The sequence below is a fragment of the Sapajus apella genome, unplaced genomic scaffold, assembly GCF_009761245.1.
Source record: "Sapajus apella isolate SASKATOON/1434 unplaced genomic scaffold, GSC_monkey_1.0 scaffold23, whole genome shotgun sequence".
NCBI classification, from domain to species: Eukaryota; Metazoa; Chordata; class Mammalia; order Primates; family Cebidae; genus Sapajus; species Sapajus apella.
The window spans coordinates 5,336,982-5,361,792 of record NW_022436963.1 but is presented as its reverse complement, the minus strand read 5'-3'; the positions used below and the strand labels follow the sequence as shown (position 1 = coordinate 5,361,792).

Sequence of the window (24,811 nt, the reverse complement as noted above, 5' to 3'; positions counted from 1 at the left end):
TTTTAAGGAATTGTCTAAAAAGATCTTTGTCTCTCATTCAACTAAAACAAGTATCTGAGCGCTTACTACTTGCCAAGAACTATGATAGACCTTGAGTATATAAAAGAGAATAAGGCAGACAGGATTCCTGACCTCTTCTTATATTTTCTTGAGGACAAGAGACAAAAATCAATGATCAGATAAATAGTTTCACAATGTGAATTACTATGAAGAAAATAAACACGGAGACAAGAGGCCAGGGAAGGGTACCCTGAAGAGTGAAAGGATGAAACAAATTGGATGTGCACAGTCAGAAGAGGCTTCCACTTAGAGGGATAATCATGGCAGAGGCCTTAGAGATATCAGTAAAATCCAGGGTGTTCACAAAGTGAAGGAACAATGTTGCCAGAGCATAATCTGGGTGGGGAGGTGTGGCCGGAAGTACAGTGAGAAGAGCAATCAAGAGGACAAGTCACCTTAGGCCTGTAGGCCATGACAAGGAACTGGATTTTAAGAGCAATGGGAAATCACTCAATTTTAGTGTTCAGAAGGTTTTAGGCGAGGGAATGAAACGATCTCCGTTTTAAGATCGATCTTGCTACAGTTTGAAAAATTGCCTAAGGATGGTAAAAGACGGAACCTGGGATTTCGGTTAGAAGGAAACTAGCATAAAGCAGGTGAGAGATGACGGTGGCACGGTCTAGGAAGAAAGGCTCTTGGGAAACTTAACGGCTCCACCCTAATATTTTTGCAGAAATGATCCTTTATGATTGCGGTGCACAAATCCCAGGTGAGGTGAAGGATATTGTCCTGTCCTATTACGAACTTCTCTGGGGAAAATGCTTTTTCCAAACTTAACATAAAATTAAATCTTTGTCAGTTCTAAGTATTAGAACATACAATCTTAACCAACATTGCTAAATACAAAATAGATTTCCAGCATATAATTCTCATTTTCTGAAAGGTGATTAGGAATCTTTCCAAAGAGATGACATACGGCTTGAGAACTGGGGCGGGGGGAGCCAAAGGAAGCAGCCATTAGGACTCCACGCTGAAAGAATAGGCAAGTGCAGAGGACTTGAGATGGGAATGAAATGGCCACGTTCCACGAACAGAAGCAGCCCAGTGGCTGGAGCAGAGTAAACATCCATGGTATGTGGTCCACATTTAGTAAATGCCCAAGAAATGTCTTTTAATTCATCTGTCACTGCAGTGGTCACAAGCAGTCGCCATCAATAAGAAACCAGCAGAGACAGGGCCTACAGTTAAATTTATTTTTCAGCAGCCTCACATAAGGCTAAGGAAAACTCAGTTTCTGGTGAACCCAGGTAGACATGTTGATTTTAAAGAGAATGAATATACGTATCTAGGAGGAGCCTGGCAGTATGCTCCCAAAGGCGTGACAATAAAGTTCCTTACGGTGTAGAGTCACCACCCTCCTACCAAATCTTACAAGCTCAGCACCCTCAAACGTCGACACGTCTGGAAAATTCGGAAGCGTTTCTTCCTGTCAGAGGCCCTTCAAGGCACTTCATACAGGGTAGCCTCTCCTACCCCGACCTGGGGTCTATCAACCGACTAGAAAACAGATCCCCTCACTAGGCGGCGCGAACGAACTCTCCACAATTAAGTGGGATAGAGAACTGGAAACCGCGGGCTTACAGGGCAGTCCTTAATGTCATATCCGGTTGTCCGCTGGGCCGCCTCCGCCGAACCGGAAGTTGCGGGCGTGACGGGACAAAAACGGCCGTCGAGGGCGTCTCTTTCAACAGCCAATGGGCTCTGCCGACCGCCGTCCACGTCATTGTTTTGTCTAATCACGGCCTGTGACGCTCGAAGGGAGGGGCACAGAAGGAGGTACGGAAACCGAGAGGGGCCAGGCGCCCAGTCGCTCCGAAGCGGGGAAGTGGGACAAGATGGTTTACATCTCGAACGGTGAGTTGAGGGCGGGCTGTGGCTTCGACCGCTGACCTGGAAGGTCGGACCCTGGGTTCCTTTCATCGTCGCTCGCTGAGTCCTGGGTCCGGTGCGGCTTCCCTGGACTTAGTGCTCTGAGGCCAGGCGGAGCTACTCGAAGTCGCCCCGGCTTGCGGCGAGTCAGCAGATTGTCTCAGAGCTGGCAGTCGGGGGCGGAGGTCCCGCTGGCCTCACGCTGAGTACTGGGAGCCTAGCACCCCCGCCTTCGTACAGCAAGCGTTTGATTGTGGATTTGCGAGGGTGGTCTTTCCACTCGGGCGTCGGTATCCTTAAAACGACGTAAGGATACCGACGTAAGGACAACGACGCTGACGCTGTACACGTAGCGCTTGTGCTCTGGGCACTGTTTCAGTTATTTCCTTATCGTCACATTCAATCATGTTTTACGGGTGGAAACTCTGAGGCGCAGATAGATTAAATAGCTTGCCCAGGATCACAGAGTTAACAGTTAATGGCCGAGTCGGGATTCGAACCTAGGTAGGCTGACGTCAGCATCCTTGTTATCAACTGTGCTGCCTCTTTCTACAACGTGTAAAAAGACTGAGCCGACCTAGGATGGTAATTAGAGGAAAGCTTTGAATAGGCTTTTTCCCCAGGAGAGGGTAGCTAGTCATACATGGAACTTTTTGCTCGAATTTCAAGGGACACAGGAAGAAGTACTGTCCTTCCCTAGGAGCAAGTTAATTATTACCGGAATAAAGAATCTGAGAGACTTAATTCTGCGACTCCACAAAGAAGATGACCGGAAAGGAGGGACATGACTGTCTAAGATCAGCGCTAGAGCTGCCTGCCCACCTGTTTGACTCAGGTGAAATTCTTTGGCGCAGTTTTAACAGGTAGTTGTGGATCACTGGAACTAGGTCTTGGTTCTATTTGAGTCATCTGTTTTTCTCCAGAGACCAGTAACGTAGCAGAGAAGCATTCTGGCTAAGCGCACTTTGGTATTTCTTGACTTTTAAAAATCTTCCCTCCTCATCTCTCACTTAAAAATCTTTGGAACAAGTAGATCAATGGACACTACAGAAAAGCATCAAAATTTCATCTTAGTTTTAGGCGCTTTCAGACTTCGGTTTGTTTTAGAGCCTGTTTTATAGCCTTTGTGATGAAAGCTTAAGGCTGGAAGCTTCTGTATGAATTGTTGAATGATTCCTTGTATTTGTTGTCTTACTGTGTGTTCATTATTTCATTTGGTCCACAAAAGTAGCTGATTAGGGCCTTTATCGCACTTAAGAGTTGAGAAATGGAACTGCATTCCAACACCATATTTCTCTCTGGAGATATTGGTGGAAGGAAGATTCTGCCTTCAGAAACTAGGTGGGAAAGTGGAAAAGCAAGATAGAGCCACAGGAAGAAATGTCAGTTTCCAATTAGATACACCTTCTTAGGGTTGTATTATCAGCACTTAATGAACAAATATCTTTTTCTTACTATCAGATGACTTTTGTTTTGCAGCAATCTTATGGCTAGCCCTGGAATACTGTTTGTCGGAGAAGGAGAAATGTCACATCAGCCAACGAGCAGAGCTAGTAGGAGACAGAGAACTAAGCCTGTCATCCACCCTCTGACTTTTGTAGCCCCTTGCTCTCAGTAGCACAGTGAGAGCTTAGATCCAAGTGGTTATCTAAAATTAAGCCGGTGAAGAAAAGAGGAAAAGTAAAACCCTCATGGAGGGGGTAGAAGTGAGTGGGGTGAAGCCCTTGGGATGATGGAAAGGAGAGGTAGTTGACAGTTATTCTTCCCCCCAAATATTCTGATGTCTTGATTTGCAAAGCTGAAATTACAGTGTACCAGTTTATGTTGTAGCATCTATTAAAGTGATTTGAAAAATAGATCCAGTTTGCTTAAGATAAAACTAGAGTCTATTATTAGAAACAAGAATATGCTATTATAGAAAATGGTGGTTATTTTAATGAAGAACAAGCCAAATTCTCTTTAGTACTTAGAGCATACACACTCTTTAATTTATAAGAATTTTATCAAAATAACCGATTCCAAAGACTTGTAAGAGTATGAATAAGCGATCTTTTTATACAGGCAAGAGACTTTGCAAATGAAATACTCAACACATTTAGGAATATGGAAGTGGTGTGAGCATTCCTTTATTTTCACCCGCCCCATTTCTTTCTTCAAAGTAATTGAATAAAGAGATATTTTTACACCCATGTTGATAACAGCATTATTCACAGCAGTCAGAAGGTGGAAGCAACTCATATGTCCATCAACAGATATGAGTGGGTAAACAAAATGTAGTATATACATACAAGGAAATATTCAACCTTCAGGAAGGAAATTTTGACACATGCTACAACATGGATGAACTTTGAAGACATGCCAAGTGAAAAGCTGGTCACTAAAGGACAAAAATTTTACCATTCTTTTTTTGAGAGGGAGTCTCACTCTGTCGCCCAGGCTGGAGTGCAGTGACTAGATCTCAGCTCACTGCAACCTGTGCTTGCTGGGTTCAAGCGATTCTCCTGCCTCAGTCTCCTGAGTAGCTGGGATTACAGGCGTGCGTCACCATACCCGGCTAATTTTTGTATTTTTAGTAGAGGCGGGGTTTCACCATGCTGGCCAGGCTGGTCTCTAACTCCTGACCTCATGATCCGCCCACCTTGGCCTCCCAAAGTGCTGAGATTATAGGTGTGAGACACTGATTCTTTTTTTATGAGTTCCTAGAGTAGTCAAATTTGTAGGACAGAAAGTAGAATGGTGGTTGCTGGGACTGGGTGGAGAAGGTAATGGGAATCAGGGTTTAATGGGTATAGAGTTTCAGCTGGAGAAGATGAAAAATTTCTAGAAGTGGATGGTGGTGATGGTTGTACATCAATGTAGCATATACTTAATACCACAGAACTGTACTGTTTAAAATGGTTAACCGTTGGTAACCATTGCTAATTTTTTTAACCATGGTAAATTTTTGTTGTATATTTATAGAAAGAGAGAAAATACTTGAATAGAATGAAGTCGCCAACCAAGATTATAAACTGCAATAGGCTTTTGACATACTAGAGGACTGTCCCTAGATAACATGGAACATTACTTCTCCGAACCTTTCCTTAGAATGATGCTCAGATTTCTTCTGGTGTTGGCCATTTGGAACAATGGGCAACTTGAAACCCAAGTCAATCAATCATTGTTACCTCACCAATTAAACGCAATGCCTCTTGGGTTAGGGATTGGTAGCCCTCACTAAAGTTTCTTTAATTCTTATCTGTAGGACAGGTGTTGGACAGCCGGAATCAGTCTCCATGGAGATTATCTTTGATAACAGATTTCTTCTGGGGAATAGCTGAGTTTGTGGTTTTATTGTAAGTATAGAAGTGCTCTTAATTGTCCTGATATTTAAGTTGACGGGAGTATGTTGTGTGCATTATGTTAGGTATCTTAAATAAACCCAAATTTTCTGAAGCAGTTTTTTTAATTGCAATTTTAAAAATACCTTTACAAAGAGATATAGACTTTAGTGATAAAGCTGCTACCACCAGACATCTTATGATTATGAATATATGTTAGTTGGATTGGTAAACTTGACCATGTCTTAACCTTGGTGGTAACCATTTCAACCTATGGCTGGGTCTGTCCATTCTAATGCTAAATGACTGGGCCTCACTTTCTACTATTCTTGGGATTGTGTGTGTGTGTGTGTGTGTGTGTGTGTGTGTGTACAACTTTTATTCCATATTATAAAATAAAGGGTTTTATATCCTGGTTTTTAAAAATATTCCTAAGTAGCAAACGTTTTTATAATGAAGGGTTAGAATTGGTAAAGAAGACAAAAATTTAAATGTTTTCATAATTGTAAGCAGTTATAAAATGTGTTTTTTGGTCTTTTACATGGTGTTTGTTAGAATTGTTCATCAACAATTAAGAAGTCTTAACCTATCCCTAAATTTGGACACGTATTTGAGTGTCTCATGATCTGAGAACTGTAGGGGTGTAAAGATGTGGGAGACAGACACTTTTTTTAATTGACTTTACGATCAGTAAATCTTCTCATATTGCAAGGGTGGGCATGACTGTGGGAGGTGAAAATCAGAGGAAGTTATGCCAGTTAAAGGAAACCATATGAAGAATGGCAGAGAAGTTTTGAGTATCAGGCTGTGGTCTTTATGCTTAATTTGATCTTAGCTGTGGTTTAGAAAGTTTCATTTTATGGCTGTATATTGCATAAATTAGATGGCATAGAATGTAAAATGGAAGAGATGGTTCCACAGAAAAATACAAGGCACAAGAGAGGCCTTGAGTTACCCAATGTAAAACTTAGTCTTTTACAAATTTCACCTACTCCATGTTGTTTATAAAAATACTTTTTAAACTCAGTTAAATCCATGTCATTTTACATATCATTTTTTAAAAATTCCATTTAAATGGATTCCCAGAAGCCCTGTGCTTCTGCTACACCACCCTCGGTCCCTCCTTCTCCAAGATGTTAGGTAGACTTTTGCAGTGGAAATGAACATGAGACACTGTAAAAACCTGATGGTTGATTTAAAGTGGAGGTCGGGGTTGACTCTGGTTTCATGCTCTGTCTAGGGGAGTTATTAGCAAATAAGTAATACAAAGAAGTGTAGATTTGGTGCACAACATACCACATTCAGTTTATGGACACATGCTTAAGTTAGATGCTGTGGTCCAGCTGGCTACAAGAAATATGGGTTGGGAGCTAAGTGGGTTTAGTAATCCTCTCATAGGGATGATGGTTAAAAACCACAGAAATATATTTAGAATGTTGTCAAAAGTGATACCTTTGTTGTTTCTGCCCCTTGTTTCAGTTTCAAAACCCTGCTTCAGCAAGATGTGAAAAAAAGAAGAAGCTATGGAAACTCATCTGATTCCAGATATGATGATGGAAGAGGGTACAGCTTTTTAAATTGATAATAGTTGTTTTTATCTCTTCGTATATCTTGATTAAACTAGATATTTTAGGTAGAGTTAGATTTGTGGAAAGCAAAAGTTTAAATTCTATTTTACAAAATTAATGTTACTGTAAATTAAAAGTCAAGTTGCCTGATTTGAGAATAATCAGAGTTAATCTGACAAAGCTAAAATATGCATCAAATATCCCATGGAAAAAGTCCAAATTAGAGGATGAAAACTGGTGGCCAGCATTAAAATCTAAAGACTTCATTTTAAAATCTGGATTTCCAGTTGTTAATTAAAAACTTAAAAGATCAGGTACCACTGGGCTAGGCTTATGTTTCCATGAGGCAAAAATCAGCTGGAGCCTGATTTCAGGGGGCATTACTGGAGGTGCTGTTCAGTTCATCACAGTCCTTTCTTGACTCAGTTCCTTGTGTACGATATGTGTTTCGTCCCTTTAAGTGTTTGAATTTTTGCCTCCTGACCTAAAATGGTAGTTTTTATTTTAAATAATGTTTTAGAGTCATGTGGGTGCCGAAAAAGAATAGGGTCTAGTTGAGTGCTCTTAAAAAGAGGCCATTAAAGTTGTGTCTATCAAACAGTAGATTCTAACTTTTTATTTTGTTAGGCCACCAGGAAACCCTCCCCGAAGAATGGGTAGAATCAATCATCTGCGTGGCCCCAGTCCTCCTCCAATGGCTGGTGGATGAGGAAGGTAACTTCAGATCTGAAATGATTTTGTAGGGTTTTGTTTTGAAAATGCTTCTGTAGTAATGTTTTCTTTAAGAAGTTACCCAACAGTTTATAATTACTCATATTATTTGCAAATATATTTGTTATCTTAACCCTTGAAATATCTACTGGCATTATCAGAATGTGTTTTGAGAAGTTTTAATAACATGTAATATGTTTGGCTTTTCACACAGATCCAAATTAATAACCAGTAACCAATTATTGTAACATTTTCTTTTAGGTAAATGTCTGCTCTAAGAAGCAGACAACTGGACATATGCATTCATAGCAGAGGGAAACCATCAAGAAGTGGAAGGCTGATCATGCTGAGCAGTAGATGAATGTGTATGTCTAAACAAGGACTGTTCTGTGTCCTCGCAGATGAATGAGGTCATGCCAGGAATTCCCTCTGCAGGGAACTGGCCTGACTGACATGCAGTTCCATAAATGTACATGTTTGTCTCATTACCTTTTTGTATAGTTTATTAAAGTATTAATATAGTTTTAATAAGTAAATTTTTAGGTTGCACAATGGACTCATCTTTATATTAAATTCATGAAAAAACTGAAGAAAATAAAGCCTGTGTATTTAGCACTGTTAGTGTCACCTTTTCAACTTCTGAAATACCATTCATTGTTAACTTTTTCTCATTTATAAATCACATTGTATTTATATCGGTAGTATGCATATCATATCTGTGCTCTTGAATTAATTTTTTAATATATTTGTCTCATGAATCTTTAATACATTTTGTCTGATTTGCTACCAAATATAATGATCCAGGGTATTTATAAAGCCATAGCTAACAAAACTGAGCTACAAAATGAAGATTTACTACATAGTCTTTAAACTGATGGACTTGGGCTGGGTGTGGTGGCTCACTCCTATAATCCTAGCACATTGGGAGGCCAAGACAGGCAGATTACTTGAGGTCAGGAGTTCAAGACCAGCTGTACCAACATGGTGAAGCTCCATCTCTACTAAAAATACCAAAATTAGCCAGATGTGGTGATGTGTGCCTGTAATCCCTGCTACTCAGGAGGCAGAGGCAGGAGAATCGCTTGAACCCAGGAGGCTGAAGTTGCCGTGAGCACAGCACTGCACTCCTGCCTGGGCGACAGAGTGAGACCCTGTCTCAAAGAAATAATAGTAATAAAATAAAATGGGCTTCAATGCTACCTCGACAAATTTGAACTCTATACAACTGCTCAAAATACTGCCTATTGGCTTTAAAATGCATCTGAATACTGATAACTTTCACTTTCACTAGAATGGAAGCTCTGAGACTAGGAATTTTGTTGGCAGTCCTTTGAATAGTGATTACATGTAAGATAGACGTAGTATTTACTGGAAATAAATATTGGAAAAATGAATACAGATAATTCCAGTGTTTACCAGGCTTTGAAACCAAGTATTCAGGTGAAAGTCTTTTTATGTTGATTTATCAGCATTTATTCAACCCTGTTTGTCAGGAAATGGGATATTGTGGCATAAGATAACAGTATTAGGATAAAGAAGTAATTATAATGCAAGTTTGAGGATAAGGATAACAGTTTGTTGGCCACTTCAGTTATGTATCAGATTTTTTTTTTTGGCGACAGTGTCTCACCCCGTTATCTAGGCTGGAGTACAGTGGCTGCTCATTGTAGCTTCAACCTTTTGGGCTTAAGTGATCTCCTGCTATGGCCTCCCAAAATGGTGGAATTACAGGTGTAAGCCACTGTGCCCAACCTGTAAATTTTTTTTTTTTTTTTTTGGGACGGAGTTTCGCTCTTGTTACCCAGGCTGGAGTGCAATGGCGCGATCTCGGCTCACCGCAACCTCCGCCTCCTGGGTTCAGGCAATTCTCCTGCCCCAGCCTCCTGAGTCGCTGGGATTACAGGCACGCGCCACCATGCCCAGCTAATTTTTTGTATTTTTAGTAGAGACGGGGTTTCACCATGTTGACCAGATGGTCTCGATCTCTTGACCTCGTGATCCACCCGCCTCGGCCTCCCAAAGTGCTGGGATTACAGGCTTGAGCCACCGCGCCCGGCCACCCTGTAAATTTTTATACATTTTAAATTCTGACAATGTGAGGTATATGTATAATGTATACATATATACAAAGTGAGGTAAATGTATAATGACATTTGCGTTATACAGATACATGCAAGGGTTCAGTAAAGTTTGGCAGTTTCCTAGATTGTATGGCCAGTGAATGGCAGAGGCATTATTAAACCTCCATCTGACTCTCTAGGGAGACCATGGTAGTCTCAGTAGATGGTTGGTTGGTATTACTGATGGCTTCGCCTGAGCATATGAACCATGGTCCTCTTCTGCCTTCTAGCATTGCCACTGCTGCAGGACTTGTTCTTCAGATGTTATCCCAGAGTCCTGGCTGCTTTTGACATTCAGGTGTTCTATTTTGCACTTCAGATAGAATTACAGTGTGATAGAATTAAAATGTGAAACACGGGCTCTTGAGTACTTGTGCTTAACACTTGTCATTGCTACTCAATATGATCTTGAGTGGGTAATGCCATTTTATCTCAGCTTACCTGTAAAATGGGGATTAAATTTTTATCTCAAAGAGTTCTTTATTTAGTATTTAGTCAACACATGCTTATGGGCACCTACCTGTACTGAAGATAACTGGCAAATAAAGTCTCAGAGCTTACATTCCAGTGTGGAGACCGTAAGTGAGCAGGCAAGGTAATTACAGACTAATGCTTCATGCTTCAAAGGAAATAGGATGATGAGAGGTTAACGGCAAAAGGCCTGAGGTGACATTTGATTTAGGAGGTGAGAATGAGTCAGCCGAGGGAAGAGCATCCAAAGCAAAATGAACAGCAAGTGCAACAGCCTGATGATGGGAAGGGCTTGGCATGTCAGAAGGGTAAGTGTAGCTGGAAATGCCAAGGAATGGGGAGAGCAGTGTGAGGTGAAATTAGAAATATAGCAAGAACTAGATATGGTCTTTAGGTGGTTAGATCCTGTTCCTTGAGAAAAGGGAAACCATTAGAGTTTAAAGCATAAGTGACGTCTAAATTTTGAGATAAGTCTTACTAAGTGGAGTACAGGGTACATAGTATTTATTGTCTTAACTACGTATTTTAAAACAACATGTGGGCAACTATATAAGAACAGATCATATGGTGACAGGACAAGGAATTCAAGTTAAGAGGCTGTTGTAGTCATCCAGGTGAGATGGTAGTGGCTTGGGATTGGAGAAGTGGACGAATTCAAGATCTACTTGAGAGACTGCAGGATTTACTGACGGATTGGATGCAGAAGCTGTGGACAAATGAAGAATCAAAATGACATCTACTGAGATGGTGAAAGAGGGGAGGGAATCATGAATTCCATTTTGGACATATTTAAGTTTGCAGTGCCTTGTGGTCAATCCAGATGGAGACCAAGAGGCACTGGTTATCAGTCCGCATCTCAGAGAGGTTCAGCCTGGACATGTATATTTGGGAGCCATCTTCATTGTTAAAGCTAGAAAACTGGGTAGTCACCCAAGGAGTGTGTCTGGAGGAGACCTAACCCCAACATCAGAAGCTGGGCAGAACACGAGGACATACAAGAAAAACTAAGAGTACATGTGGATCTGGGAAGCCAGGAGCACAGACACCTGTGAGAACGAAATAAGATGCTGGTTATCGGCCGACCCCCGCTAGGCGCTCAAAAAGCTATGTGTACTATGTTGCTAGCATCCTACAGCCAGGACTAATCACAGAAACACCCACCCAACCCGCAAGCACACCCTGTTCCGACCCCGGCTCCGGGCAGCCACGCCCCAGCCTTTCCGGAGCCCTCTGGGGCGACTCCGCGGCGGCCATCTTGACTGTGGGCAGCCAGCCGTGCGCCTGCGTGGTGGCCGTTCCCGGCAGTCCTGGCTCAGTTGCTGAGGCAAGAGTTTTGTAGGTGTCGGCGGCCAAGATGACCCAGGCTGAGAAGGGTGACACGGAGAACGGGAAGGAGAAGGGCGGGGAGAAGGAGAAGGAGCAACGCGGCGTGAAGCGCCCCATCGTGCCCGCGCTTGTGCCGGAGTCGCTGCAGGAGGTGCAGCTCGGGGCGGGTTTGGGTTAAAACCCTGTAGCCTAGCTTGGGTCCTCCGCTGCCGGCCAGGGGGCTGGAGGCGGCGGGAGGCTTCGGGTCCCCCCTACAGGCCCCAGCCCTGGTGGGGAGTGCGGAGGTGGTCGTTCCTTTCCGGGTCGTGGCGCGCCGGGACGTCGAGGACTAGGAAGCGCGGAGCGCCAGGTATCAGGCGGAGCCCCCGCAGGGAATCTGCTCCGACCTCCCGCCCTCCTGCCCCACCGGCTGGCTGTGTTCGCTCGGGCCCGAGCTCTGGCCCCAGCTTCCCCGACCGTAAAAAGACCACGGCGATACCTCCCACCTCGCAAGTTGCCTTGAGGCTTAAATGGTGGCAGATGGAGTTTAGCACGAGGCTGGTTCACTGGGAGTGTCAGCCTGTAGTTGTTAAGGAATAGTTCGGAGGTTCAGGCTTTTTCGCTTGTTAAGGAAATTTCAGATAATGGAAGTCATTACAAGCTTAAAAGCAAGGAATTGATGTACGTTTGTCTGAATAGATATTAAGAACTTGTGTATCAAAAACAACCCGATTAGACCAAACTAATCAGAAAAAAGTATTTGCAGTAGCATGCCTGGCAAAGGACCTTAGACGTATACATGCACACACACCCCTACCGATCAGTAACTAAAACACAGCATTCATGTAGAAAAACGGGCAACGGCAGTGTACAATTCACATAAGAAATAAGGAGGCATAAATTGCTTGGAACTTCATGTAGGACATCTCTGAGCCGGCTTCCTCACCAGGAGATGGATTTGGGATAATACCTAACTAGTAGGGCAGCTAGTTAGCTATCACTAGTGTGACGGTGCCTGGCACACAGTAACCCCGGAGTGGCCATTAGTATTGCACAGGCCTGGTCTCTCCATCCATCTGGTTGAGAAGGCTGCTTGGACAGTCTGGTCTGTAAGGGCCTTGCTCGATCCCTCCCGTTAGGTTTCTCCCACTCTGTCGGGGGTGATTAGGAGGGGAGAGCTCACACTTGGACATAGGACAACAGGTATCAGAGCATGGCATGGAATGGTCTTGTGCAGAGGAAAGTATTGGGCCCTCAAGCAAGTACCTCCTCCATCCCTGACAGGGAGGGTTTCCTCAAAGGAGGTGACATCTGAAGAGAGACCTGAAGGTGATTAGGAGCTAGCCACAGGGAGGGGGGAATCTCAGGGAGGAAGAACAGTGTGGAAGAGACTTGTGCCAAGAGAAGATATGAAGTGTTGGAGGCACAGCCAGTGGATTAGGATGTCTGGAGTTAAGAGGAGTGGAGATCTTAGCAGGGGCCATATCATGAGGGTCATGTAAGCCACAGTGTCTGACCTCTTGTGAAGGCAGTGGATCACCTTGAAAGGCTTTATTAAGAGCCAGCATTCCTTGAATGCTTCCTGTGGCCCAGCTCTGAGTTACATGATTAACTCATTTAATCCTCACAGTAACTGTGAGTTAAGAACTTCTTCCAGAGCAAGGGAGTGGCCTTCTGAATTTGCACACACATCTGTGAATTCAGAGCCTGGGCCCAGATTCTATAGCAACAATTCTTCAGTCACATAAATGCTCAATAACTGTATGTTAATTTATAGTGGATAATTTTGGCTTCATTCATTGAAACAAATATTTGTTGAGCTATATACTATGACTCAGGTTAAGGGAACATAATAAACAGTGAGTTTGTGTTTAGGTGGAGAGGAAGAATTAGATAACTTCTCAAAGAACTCCCTTTACTGAATTATTTTGATACCTTTGAGCCAACTTCTTAGTTTAGCTTGTTATATGTATGTTGTTTAACTTTGTTACCTGCATATAATTTACTAAGGTCACATATGTATGTTTTATATCTGCAGCAAATCCAGAGCAACTTCATCATTGTCATACATCCAGGTTCAACAACTTTAAGGATTGGTCGAGCCACAGACACTCTTCCTGCCAGCATTCCTCACGTCATTGCACGAAGACACAAACAACAAGGGCAGCCCTTGTACAAGGACAACTGGCTTCTAAGGGAGGGACTAAATGTAAGTCAAAAATAGAGGACCTAGAGAGAAAGCCTAAGGTTGTTTACCTGGGAGGGCTTAGAGACTTAAGTACACCAGAATCTTGCAGAAACATCTTCATAGCTTTGCTGTGTTTTAAAATAATAATGTCACTCGTTTTTCATCGGAGCTAGTGAATTTAGATGTAAAGAATTACAACAAAAGTAAATCTTTCAGGGTGAATTGAGTGTTGATGAAGGTGATCTATAATGGAAGACACAAAATTGTCACTCAAAGTGATACATTCAGGTCCTTGTTGACAGGTTTAAACTTACTGGTTAAGAGGTACTTAAACTGTAAGTATCTCTTCCAGATACTTAGAGTTTAAGTCAATAAGTCAAACTCTTATTTTCAATCCATTAGCAAATTAAATTGTTGCAATAAGCACTTATTATGGTCTTAGATTAACCATAATTTAAAGGCAAAAAAAAAATTTCCCTGCAGTAAGCATTTACGTTATCCTGTGTTGCAGTTGGTTATTATCAGGAAATTCTTTGTGATCAGTGATAAATCTATATATTACATCATAATCCACTTTTTACTTTGAAGTTTCAAGTCAAGGATAGTTTTGGGAATGTAAAGTTTCTTTAATTCTGATAGTAGGCCTTAGGGTTTCATTTTTTTAGTATAACCAGCAGACTCTACAAAAGTTGAGTTGTAAGCTTAAAGTGAATAATAAGTTTAAGCTTATTATTCAGTATAGACTCTTAATATAATAAGTAGACACTTATTAATAAGCGTAGACTCTTGCTGATATAAGAGTCTACACTTAATTATTTATCTTTGGATCTTATAATTCTACTTTAGGAAATACGTTTAAGGAATAAAAATCAAAAAAACAGTTCTATAAAGATATTTATGGACATCTTTATAATGAGAATACTTGCTGATCAACATGAAGGAATGTGACATTGTCAAATTGTAAACATAAGCATTATATAATTGTATGGCAGAGTCTCTGAAGTACTTTGTAAATATGAAGTCGGTATGCTGTGATTAGTGCTGTGAGAAATTTTATGAAAAATCACTTGGAAATTATAGTTGGTTTATAGCGAGGGCTGCTTTTGACTTATTTATAATAAAAGATTTCTGGGAATTCTTTTTTTTTTTTTGGAGACAGGATTTTGCTCTCTTCTTCAGGCTGGAGAATAGTCAGTGCGATCTTGGCTCATTGCAACCTCCATCTCCTGGGCTCAAGCAGTCCTCCCACCTTAGTCACCCAAGTAGCTGGGACCACAGGCCTGTGCCACCTCACCCAGCTAATTTCTTGTATATTTTGTAGAGATGGTATTTTGCCATGTTGCCCAGGCTGGAGGGAATTCTTAAAAGTAGAAATGCCAGATATAGGTGAAGGGGAGGAAGGCAGCAAATCACGCTGCCATGTGTGTACCTATGCAACAATCTTGCATGTTCTTCACATGTAACCCAAAACCTAAAATGCAATTAAAAAAAAAAAAGTAGCACATATGATAAAGATTAGGGAAATGCTACTTGTTGATGAAGGAGCATTTCCTAAGGATGGATTAAATTAGTAGTTTTTGAATTGCTTTCTCTTCTCATTAAATCTTTTATACTGCTCATCTTTTATTTTTTTCCCCCAGAAACCAGAAAGTAATGAACAAAGGCAGAATGGACTTAAAATGGTGGATCAAGCAATATGGTCTAAAAAGATGTCCAATGGTACAAGACGCATTCCTGTGTCCCCTGAACAGGTTTGATCACTTCTTCAGATTTATTCTTGTATCACCACTATTTCTATCATAATATCATTCCCATGTTCTTCCTATATCACTATGCAAATACGAGATGGGAGTTCCTTAAAAAGGAAGAAAAACCCCTCATAACTACTTACAGAATACCTGAGTCAGTGTTATCAATGCTTAGGCAAGCCACATAATTTATAAGGTGGTGGTAGGCAAGTTGACGGAAGTTTATACTTTACCTGAGAAGGTGTAATTTCAGGATCTTGGTGGGAAACTGTTCTTACTACATTCTTCAATTTCATATGATAAACCAATATGATAGGAATGAACATGAGTCTGTATTACATATAAATTTGAATTCAGCTTTAGGCACAGTCTAGTGTTAATTTTGGACTGGCTGTGAATCACAGCCTGTGTTAAAATTGGGAAAAAAATCAAGATTGTAGAAAAGGACAAGAGAATCCTTTTGCAACCAGTCAATGTTTTCCCAAATATGTATGATCAAAATTTGCCAATGTATCTAGTGTGTGAGAGAGAAGAAAAGGAGTCCCTTATGTTGCCCCTACCTTGTATAAATTCAGATTGTTTTTTGATGGTTTTTCTTTTCAGGCACGCTCATACAATAAACAGATGCGACCTGCAATTTTAGATCACTGTTCGGGAAATAAGTGGACAAACACATCTCATCACCCTGAGTATTTAGTAGGAGAAGAGGTAAGAAATTTCTTTACAATAGATTGAAAGAAGAGGATCCTGATCCTCCTCGTAAAATTCACTTACATTGCCACCCAGTTCTAGTTGTTTCCTAGCATTCTGTAACCCTACTTTGAGGACCAGATAGTCACACCTCCCTGCTTCACTCTCAACATTTCTAACATTCAGCAAATGTTAGTTCAATTTTTGGATATGAATCCAGAAAACCTTGAGAGAAAAGTTTTAACCATGCACTCACCTCTGTCCTCCTTTTCTAGGCCTTGTATGTTAATCCACTTGATTGTTACAATATTCACTGGCCTATCAGGAGAGGTCAGTTAAATATTCACCCAGGCCCTGGGGGCTCTCTTACAGCTGTTCTGGCAGATATTGAAGTAATATGGTCTCATGCAATACAAAAATACTTGGAAATCCCACTGAAAGATTTAAAGGTGAGCTAAAATTCTCAGTTATTTGGATTGTTTTTAATATTCTTCGTCAATAAAAGTACACGTTACTGAGTTGTTCGTAATATAGTGTCCTTCTTGAAGCATTCTTGGCTTTCAGGGTGAGGATCTTGGTGGCATAAGGATGTCTTTTCTTCTTCACTTAATTCCCTTCTGGTGCCTTTTTTTTTTCTTCTCTGTTTCTTTGGTGTCTCTCTCTATGACTCAGATCAGCAAGCTTGCTCATTTTTATGTCTCCTCTTTGGACCTGTTGACACATCACTTGTCTTTTCATTTTATAAGTTTTTAATAATTTCAAGAAAAAAAAAAAAAAAACAAAACACTTGAGCATTTTCTTTTTCTTTACAAAACCCAGAGGATAGCACAGAGGTTTGAGCGTTTATTCTGGGTGTGTAACCATAGCTACTACTCCTTCGAAGGGAAGTCTGTCTAAAGAAGCTTGGTGAATTTGACCTAACTAGACTTAAGTGTTAACCCTTTTATCTTTTCTTCTTTGTTTTTCTTTTTAGTATTACAGATGTATCTTATTAATTCCTGATATCTATAATAAACAGCATGTGAAGGAACTAGTGAATATGATACTAATGAAGATGGGTTTTTCAGGTATGTCTGATATCCCAGTGAAACCTATTTTAAATGGAATTATTTTTCTTTTGTAACAGAGTTAATCTAATGTACTGACTTATTTAAATGCTTATTCTGAAAAGATGAGTGTTTCTCAGACGCTCTGCCCAGAGGTCCCTAGGCTCCCCACTTCAGTTGATTATCTGTTTTGGGATCTTTACTGCTCTGCAGCTAATGACTACTCTGCTTTTTTTTTTTTTTTTTTGCAGGGATTGTGGTCCATCAGGAGTCTGTGTGTGCCACCTATGGAAGTGGCTTAAGCAGCACATGTATTGTAGACGTTGGGGACCAGAAGACAAGCGTGTGCTGTGTGGAGGATGGGGTGTCTCATCGGAACACTCGGTAAGAAACTTGGAAGGTGGCATTCCCTATTCCCTCTTCCCTCATAATCTTTTCAACCGTAAATAACAAAAAATCACAAGTTAAAAATGATTAGCATATATTCAAAAGTCTGCATAGGAAACCAGCAAGATTATGGAAGTGCAAATTCTAGCAAAGCTAAAACAAAATGATTTTACCCTTCCCATTGAAACTCCTTAATATGGATTTACATCAGCAGCCCCTGAAAGTCTTGGTATGTTTTGTGTGCTTTCGCATAGTGGAAGTGTAAACGGTAGCTTCATGTCTTTAGCTGTGGTTTGGCATAGAGCTACTAATCACTCCGTTATTGCAGAGCTTTATTTAGGCAAGTCCTATAGGAGAGAATAGATTTTTCAGAATTCTCTGGCTAGCCTTTTGAATATCTGCATTTTTTGTCATAGTGGTGTTCAGTGTGTGACTTTATGATGATAGACAGGAAAAGAGAATAACTATCAGGACCAGATTTGCAGCTTGTCCTTCAGCAGGCAAGCCAGACAGCCATAAGCACACTCAGGTAATGCAAGTATGGGTTCTCTTGCAGCATTGTGTGCTCCAGAGAGAGCTTCTTCCTGCCCCTCAGGATGCTTTCATTCTTTCCGTCCTCCACAGTTAAGTAGTTTGAGTCTTTAAAAGAGGCCCTAAATTGTCCATGAGAAATTGCTGCCTCCCACCCCAAGTTCCAGTACATCCTAAAATCCATTTTGAGTTATTTTGGCTCATGCGTTGTTAAAATATCCAGTGCTAATGGTTCTCAAAGTATGGAGAAAATGCTGAACCCAGGTTTCCTACCAATAAAATAGTATAGCAGTTGTCTTCCCAAATTGTAGAAACCTTCAATTAGTAGACAGCTTTCTCTAAGCTTTTCTCCCATAAGTTTGTCTTATATTGTCATTGCCTGCCATCCTTATATGCTAGTGAGTGTAGACCAGCAAACAGCTGTCGTATGATAAACACATACTGACTTGGAAGTGAGCTGGATTTAATAGTAAGTATTGTGTTTCTCAGATACATTTTGCAAACATCATCACTACTTTAGGTGCCCCTCCACTGGTTTTTGCTAAAGTTCCCTTTCTCCCTTCCATCCATTCACTCTGTCCTTTCAACAAACATTTCTTGAAACTTGCTGTATATCACTGTGTTTAATAGATTTGTTTTTTGTGGGGTTTTGCCTTGGTTTTTTTTCTTTTTTAGATAGAATCTCACTCTCATCTAGGCTGTAGTGCAGTGGCGTGATTGTGGCTTACTGCAACATCTGCCTCCTGGGTTCAAGTGATTCTTGTGCCTTAGCCTCCCGAGTAGCTGAATTACAGTGTGCACCACCATGCTCGGCTAATTTTTGTATTTTTAGTAGAGACAGGGTTTTGCCTTATTGGCCAGGCTGGTCTCAAACTCCTGGCCTCAAGTGATCTGCCCATCTTGGCCTCCCAAAGTGCTGGGATTATAGGCAGGAACCACTGTGACTGGCCCTTAATGGTGCAAAGACCTTTTCCTCTTCTTAACCAATAGATTAACCATCTACCCTTTTCTCCTAACTTTAGGCTTTGTCTGGCATATGGAGGATCTGATGTGTCAAGATGTTTTTACTGGCTAATGCAGCGAGCTGGGTTCCCTTACAGAGAATGCCAGTTAACAAATAAAATGGATTGTCTTCTTCTGCAACATCTTAAAGAAACTTTTTGTCATTTAGATCAGGTGGGAGCAGAATCAATATTGCTGATTATTTTTGTTTCTAGGAAAAACTTAAGAGATTTAAAAGATACTTAAAAATGTAACAGCATTACACTACCCCTTTCAATCCAAGATAAAGCCTTGAAGCTAAAGCCGTTCAGGAGTGAGTTTTTTGCTAAGGTCAGAGCAGTGAAGATGTGTCCTCAGGCTCTGGAAAACAGTTTGATTGTTTTAGGAAACACAATTTAGCAAATTTCTCTCTCATTCTGATAAAAGATGAAGATAAACCTTTAGGTGTAAGGAGTATAGCAGGTAAATATGTAAGCACAGACATTTTATTAAATGTTGTAATTTGAAGCAATTCCTTAGTATTGGTAGACAATATTTAATCAATCATTGCTATATGTGGATTTCTATCTTCTTTTTTGTTTTAGACTTGTTTTTACCTGTTTCAGGTAATATTCTAAATTTTTAAAAATTGGGGAAATATAAAAATACTGTAAATTTCCCAGTTACTGAGGGAATTTGCTTATTGATTTGGGTCGTTTGTACTAATGTATATTGATAATGGAGAAAACAATGCAAACAGTAGAAATTCCAGAAATGTTAAATAGGGAAACAAAGTACAGCTGAATTCCTGTTTTATTAAGTTACAGTGAGAGTGGTACAAAGTTGTAGGTGGGGCTTTTTCTTTGATGGAGTCTCACTCTGTCCCCCAGGCTGGAGTGCTGTGTTGTGGTCTCAGCTCATTGAAACCTCTGCATTCCAGGTTCAAGCTATTCTCCTGCCTCAGCCTCCCAAATAGCTGGGACTGTAGGTGCTACACCACTACGCCCAGCTAATTTTTGTATTTTTAGTAGAGACGGGGTTTCACTAGATTGGCCAGGCTGGTCTCAAACTCCTGACCTCGTGATCCGCCTGCCTCGGCCTCTCAAAGTGCTGGGATTACAGGTGTGAACCACTGCGCCTGGCCAACATGGACTTTTTTATAGGTGATATTTAGATGTTGGGGAGGCTGAAGCATAATTTGAAGAGTTTACATGCATTCTTACTGATTCACTGACAGCATATTTTCCTGGAATCAGGACATCTCTGGGCTTCAGGACCATGAGTTTCAGATTCGACATCCTGATTCTCCTGCCCTGCTTTACCAATTTCGATTAGGAGATGAAAAACTCCAGGTAACTTATAGGTGTATATTTCCATGGGTACAAAGAAAGTTATCCAGGCCAGTCAAACTGAGGGAATATGCACTTGCTGGAAACACTGTGAAATCAGAATGTCAACTGGTTGTAGATTATCCACTGAACCAATATTTAAGCCACTGGTAGAGTATAGACTAGAATGGATCTGAAGAACATCTTTCTAGTTAGCCACTATATGATGAGTTGTTATTTAGAGAGAAAGGTATCATTCTTATTAAGAAATTATGAAGTAGATGATGAGGTACTTTATATTTGCTTTGAGATTTCTCTCATATGGTGACATATCACCCATCTAGTTGGGTGATGAGTGAGTTTTCTGGCCTGTGGTACACCAGAGAAACAATGTGACTCCCAAAAGGGAATTAAACAACAACTAAACACTGCCCAGCCTAACTTAGAGAATCTGATCAGCCAGTTTTGTTTTTAGAACAGAATTCAGTGGATCAGTTTTTTTTAGGAGGCAGTATCTTTTGTTGATCACTCTTTTCCTTCCGTGCACAGGCTCCAATGGCTTTGTTTTACCCAGCAACTTTTGGAATTGTTGGACAGAAAATGACGACTTTGCAGCACAGATCTCAGGGCGATCCTGAGGATCCTCATGATGAACATTACCTGCTGGCCACACAGAGCAAGCAAGAACAGGTCCGTAGCAATTCTGGTAGAAGAAGAGAGAGTTTTGTCCCTGAAGGGAGAAATCTGTGCAGAGTTAATAGGCCATTGCAGTCAGTGCAATCTTCCAGCACACTAACACTGATATAGCTTTTAGAATTATAGATGAACAGAAGTCTGATTTTAAAATCTGGAAGATTGATTTCTCTATTCAGCAAACATCAATTTTCTGAATGCTAGTCCATACATTTAAAAGTTAATGACACTTTCCTTTTGATGTATATCATTTACTTACATTATTTACTTCTGAATATTTCTTCCAGTAGTATTTTCATTAAAATCTCACCTATTACTTAATTTTGTGAAAGGTGCGTGGCACAGCCAAAGAGCTGAATTCCTTTGTTGAAAGCAGATCCCCATAATACGATGTCTGGTACAGGGGCACAAATTGAAGGTGTTGACTACTAATGAAACAGCACCAGCTCATGATGGAGACTAGATTTTTCTAGTCTTTGTTCCTGCCCAGAGGCAAGCATGAAGCAGACAGATAGGATCTTAAAGTAAGAATTCCTTAACAGTCATGGCCCATGAATCCCACTAGAATTCTCCACTTAAAAACTCAGGGTATGGGGAAGAAAGTCTGTTTGCACTGGCATTTCACTTTTAAAATCTAACCAGTGATGATAAGGTTCTGAGAGCTACCCTGCCTACCAGAGACTGCTTTGGAATGGTCAGAGGATCGTCATCTGTGCACCGTCTCTCATTACTAAGTTACCTGGGAATGGGTGCTGGGCAGTTATTGTATTGCAGTGGTGACTTTTGTTTTATAGGAGCGCATAGTAGGAGGGTAGGGAGGAATCTAACTAGACAACATCAACAGTGTTCTGTTGTAGTAATACCACCTATTTGGTTTTCCTTTTGATTTAAAGTCTGCAAAAGCTACTGCTGACCGAAAGTCTGCATCCAAGCCTATTGGATTTGAAGGGGATCTTCGTGGCCAGTCCTCTGATCTTCCAGAAAGACTCCATTGCCAGGAGGTAGATTTAGGGTCCTCACAGGGAGATGGCCTAATGGCCGGCAACGATTCCGAGGAGGCCCTCACTGCACTGATGTCCAGGAAGACTGCCATCTCGCTGTTTGAAGGGAAAGCCCTGGGCCTGGATAAAGCCATCCTTCATAGCATAGACTGCTGTTGTAAGCACATCTGGGGAGACCGGGGGATAGTAGTGAAACAAGACACCAGTGAAATGAATTGGTTGAGTCTGGAATGTACTTGTGCAGTGTAACATATTCATTGAAAAATGATCAAGCACCTACTTGGCTTGCATTGCCAGGTGTTGGGAATACATTAATGAAGTAGAATGGGTTTATAGCCTAGTGGAAGAGAGCAAAATAAGTCACATTATTACATAAGTGTGAAATTACCACTGGCAGAATACTATTAAATAGTCAGTGCCCTTCAGTGCAACTTTGTAGCACCTGCCAGTGGTAATTTCACATTTGTGTAATAATTTGCAGAATTTTATATAGAAACTTCACTTACTAGGGGGTGGTATGGAAGGGGGGAGGCAGGGTAAACTTCCTTGAGGAAGGTACTTCTTGAGAGAGATGTCAGGGATGAAAGGGGGCAGTTAGCAGTCACAGATGGGGCAGAGGAAGAAGCCTGTGAAGACCAGTGTGGCTGAGAAGCAGGGTGTGAGATAAGGTCAGAGAATCAGGTGAGGACCACCCACAGTAGACTTTGTAGGTCCCTTTAAAGATTTTGATCCTAATCCTACAAGTAGGATTGCAGTGGCATGGTAACACACCCACATTTGTGTTTTGCAGGGTTCCTCTGGCTGCAGTGTGGAGGGTGGGCTAGAGGGAGATCTTTGAGAAGCCTATTGCACTTCCCAAAGCAAGAGGTGGTGGCTTGGCCTAGAATTATGGATGTGGAAAAGAAGCATGGAGGGTGTCACTGTCTTTTCAGCATCTGATGATACCAAAAAGAAGATGTACAGCTCCATCCTAGTGGTGGGAGGTGGTTTGATGTTTCATAAAGCTCAAGAATTTCTGCAGCACAGAATTCTCAACAAAATGCCACCGTCGTTCAGGCGAATTATTGAAAATGTGGATGTGATCACAAGGCCTAAGGTAGGTTGTTTCTTGGTGCATGTTCAACTGTATGCAAATGAAACCAGCCTCCTATGTGGACAGATCAAATCCTGGGAGGCGTGGGCTTGTGTCTGAGGAGTTCTTGAGGGTTTAGGGCAAGTGGAAAAATTAATTTCAGCAAGCCATAGAAGTGGTGGAAGGAACTCTGGCCTAAGGTACGGGTTTTCTGCTCCTTTCCCCTGCCATGCTCCCCAAACTAGCGTGACTGAATTGCACCTTTGTTAAAGGACCAGGTTGGGGAAGGGGAGGACCAACTGCTCTCGTGCCCTGCCAGCCAGAACAGCTCCATTTTAATCTCTTCTTTATATTAAAGATCTACTCCTGGCTCCTGGACCAGATAATCTTTAAATATCTTTTTTGGTTTGAACTTCTTGAAAAGAAAGAGAAACCCAGGAATTGATAAATAGATTATGTGTACGTTTTATTAAGTCTCACTGACAATTCCTGGAAATGTTCATATTTCTAATCCTAAGGGAGGGATTGTGGTGGTCTATTTATTCCACTCAAACTTAGAAATAAGTCATTTCTTTATGTTCCTGTTTACTGGACCTGGGTATTTGCGCAATAGTAGTAAACAGTAGCGTCTTTAGTTATAAAAATTTAAAGGTTTTCTTGGCTATTGAAACAAACATGATTGTAGTTCTTAAGTCCTACTGTCTTTAATACAGGATGTATTAGTAAGCCTGGTTTATTAAGTATTGACTCAACAGGGATTTTTCTTGGTCCCACATTCAAGTAAATGAGGCTGAAATGTCTTCATCCCTTCTCTAGGACATGGACCCCCGGCTGATTGCATGGAAAGGAGGGGCAGTGTTGGCTTGTTTGGATACAACACAGGAGCTGTGGATTTATCAGCGAGAGTGGCAGCGCTTTGGTGTCCGCATGTTACGAGAGCGGGCTGCTTTTGTGTGGTAAATGGGGAGGAAATGTCACCATCAAAGACCAAAAACAAGGTTCTTGGTATAAAAGACTTACAGAATATATGTTTTGTAATTTATTGATGTAGATGCTTAAGTGTCATGGACAGTAAACAAATTTCAACTTTATGTTGGGGACATGACATTGGTTTCAAATTATACAGTGCTTTTGAGCAGTTTAGTCAGGGCATTTGAGAATAAATAGGAACTCATTCTTCAGTTGTAAACTCTCTTGTCCTCTCTCAGGGTCTCATAAACTCCCCAGTGATGAAAAAGTTGCTATTGAAGGTTCTTATGTGGTGAAGCCCTTCATTTAAGTTGGTTCGTGAGTCTCATCAGCAGGCAGCCTCGTGTGGATGGCTATCAGGGGTAGTGTGTCATGAGGGAGAACCGTCCACTCATGCCATTTTCTCCCTTGTCTAGTGTTTCATTAGGATCTAATGTTGTCTTGAGTTAAATGCACTTACGACATGACTCGTGTCCTCTTAGAATCCCAAATAGGGGGAAAAGTTTTGGTTGTTTTTTTTTTTCCATTTTCTGTTGGATTACAGAAAAAAAAAAAAATGGGACCCATTCAAGTCCTGTTTCCAAAGGTAAAGATTGTGTATTCCCTACTTTTGTTATCTTAAAAACAATGATTTTTTTTTGCATGTAACAGAAGGTTTTTTCACCTAAGATGCTATTGAGTGGCCGGGCGCGGTGGCTCAAGCCTGTAATCCCAGCACTTTGGGAGGCCGAGGCGGGTGGATCACGAGGTCAA

The 24,811-nt window shown here is 41.2% G+C and overlaps 2 protein-coding genes across 3 annotated transcripts; both read left to right on the top strand.

Annotated features, from left to right (window-relative positions):
• The first annotated feature begins 1,719 nt into the window (after nucleotides 1–1,719).
• SELENOK (selenoprotein K) lies at nucleotides 1,720–8,293 on the top strand. Of its 2 annotated transcripts, XM_032290226.1 has the most exons (5): nucleotides 1,720–1,914; nucleotides 5,174–5,264; nucleotides 6,729–6,812; nucleotides 7,445–7,531; nucleotides 7,790–8,293. In XM_032290226.1, exons 1-5 carry the CDS (start codon nucleotides 1,896–1,898, stop codon nucleotides 7,791–7,793), a joined length of 285 nt encoding a protein of 94 aa, XP_032146117.1. In that variant the 5' UTR covers nucleotides 1,720–1,895; the 3' UTR covers nucleotides 7,794–8,293. The 2 variants fall into 2 exon arrangements, with proteins under 2 accessions (XP_032146117.1, XP_032146118.1); XM_032290227.1 differs by lacking the exon at nucleotides 7,790–8,293 and having other exon boundaries at nucleotides 1,821–1,914; nucleotides 7,445–7,535.
• Nucleotides 8,294–11,376: 3,083 nt separating this feature from the next.
• Nucleotides 11,377–24,273, top strand: ACTR8 (actin related protein 8). Its single transcript, XM_032290218.1, has 13 exons — nucleotides 11,377–11,596; nucleotides 13,463–13,633; nucleotides 15,253–15,363; nucleotides 15,964–16,068; nucleotides 16,326–16,499; nucleotides 17,024–17,117; nucleotides 17,348–17,480; nucleotides 19,037–19,190; nucleotides 20,252–20,347; nucleotides 20,873–21,013; nucleotides 21,910–22,174; nucleotides 22,950–23,113; nucleotides 23,906–24,273. The coding sequence occupies exons 1-13, from the start codon at nucleotides 11,474–11,476 to the stop codon at nucleotides 24,047–24,049; spliced, it is 1,875 nt and encodes a 624-aa protein (XP_032146109.1). The 5' UTR covers nucleotides 11,377–11,473; the 3' UTR covers nucleotides 24,050–24,273.
• The last annotated feature ends 538 nt before the right edge of the window (nucleotides 24,274–24,811 follow it).

What these genes read in the sequence shown, in the direction of transcription:
- ACTR8 (XM_032290218.1), top strand. Translation starts at nt 11,474, where the DNA reads ATGACCCAGGCTGAGAAGGGTGACACGGAGAACGGGAAGGAGAAGGGC. An exon ending in CACAGAGCAAGCAAGAACAG is followed by an intron (nt 21,014 to 21,909) that starts GTCCGTAGCAAT and finishes TTTGATTTAAAG; the next exon opens with TCTGCAAAAGCTACTGCTGA. An exon ending in TCATAGCATAGACTGCTGTT is followed by an intron (nt 22,175 to 22,949) that starts GTAAGCACATCT and finishes CTGTCTTTTCAG; the next exon opens with CATCTGATGATACCAAAAAG.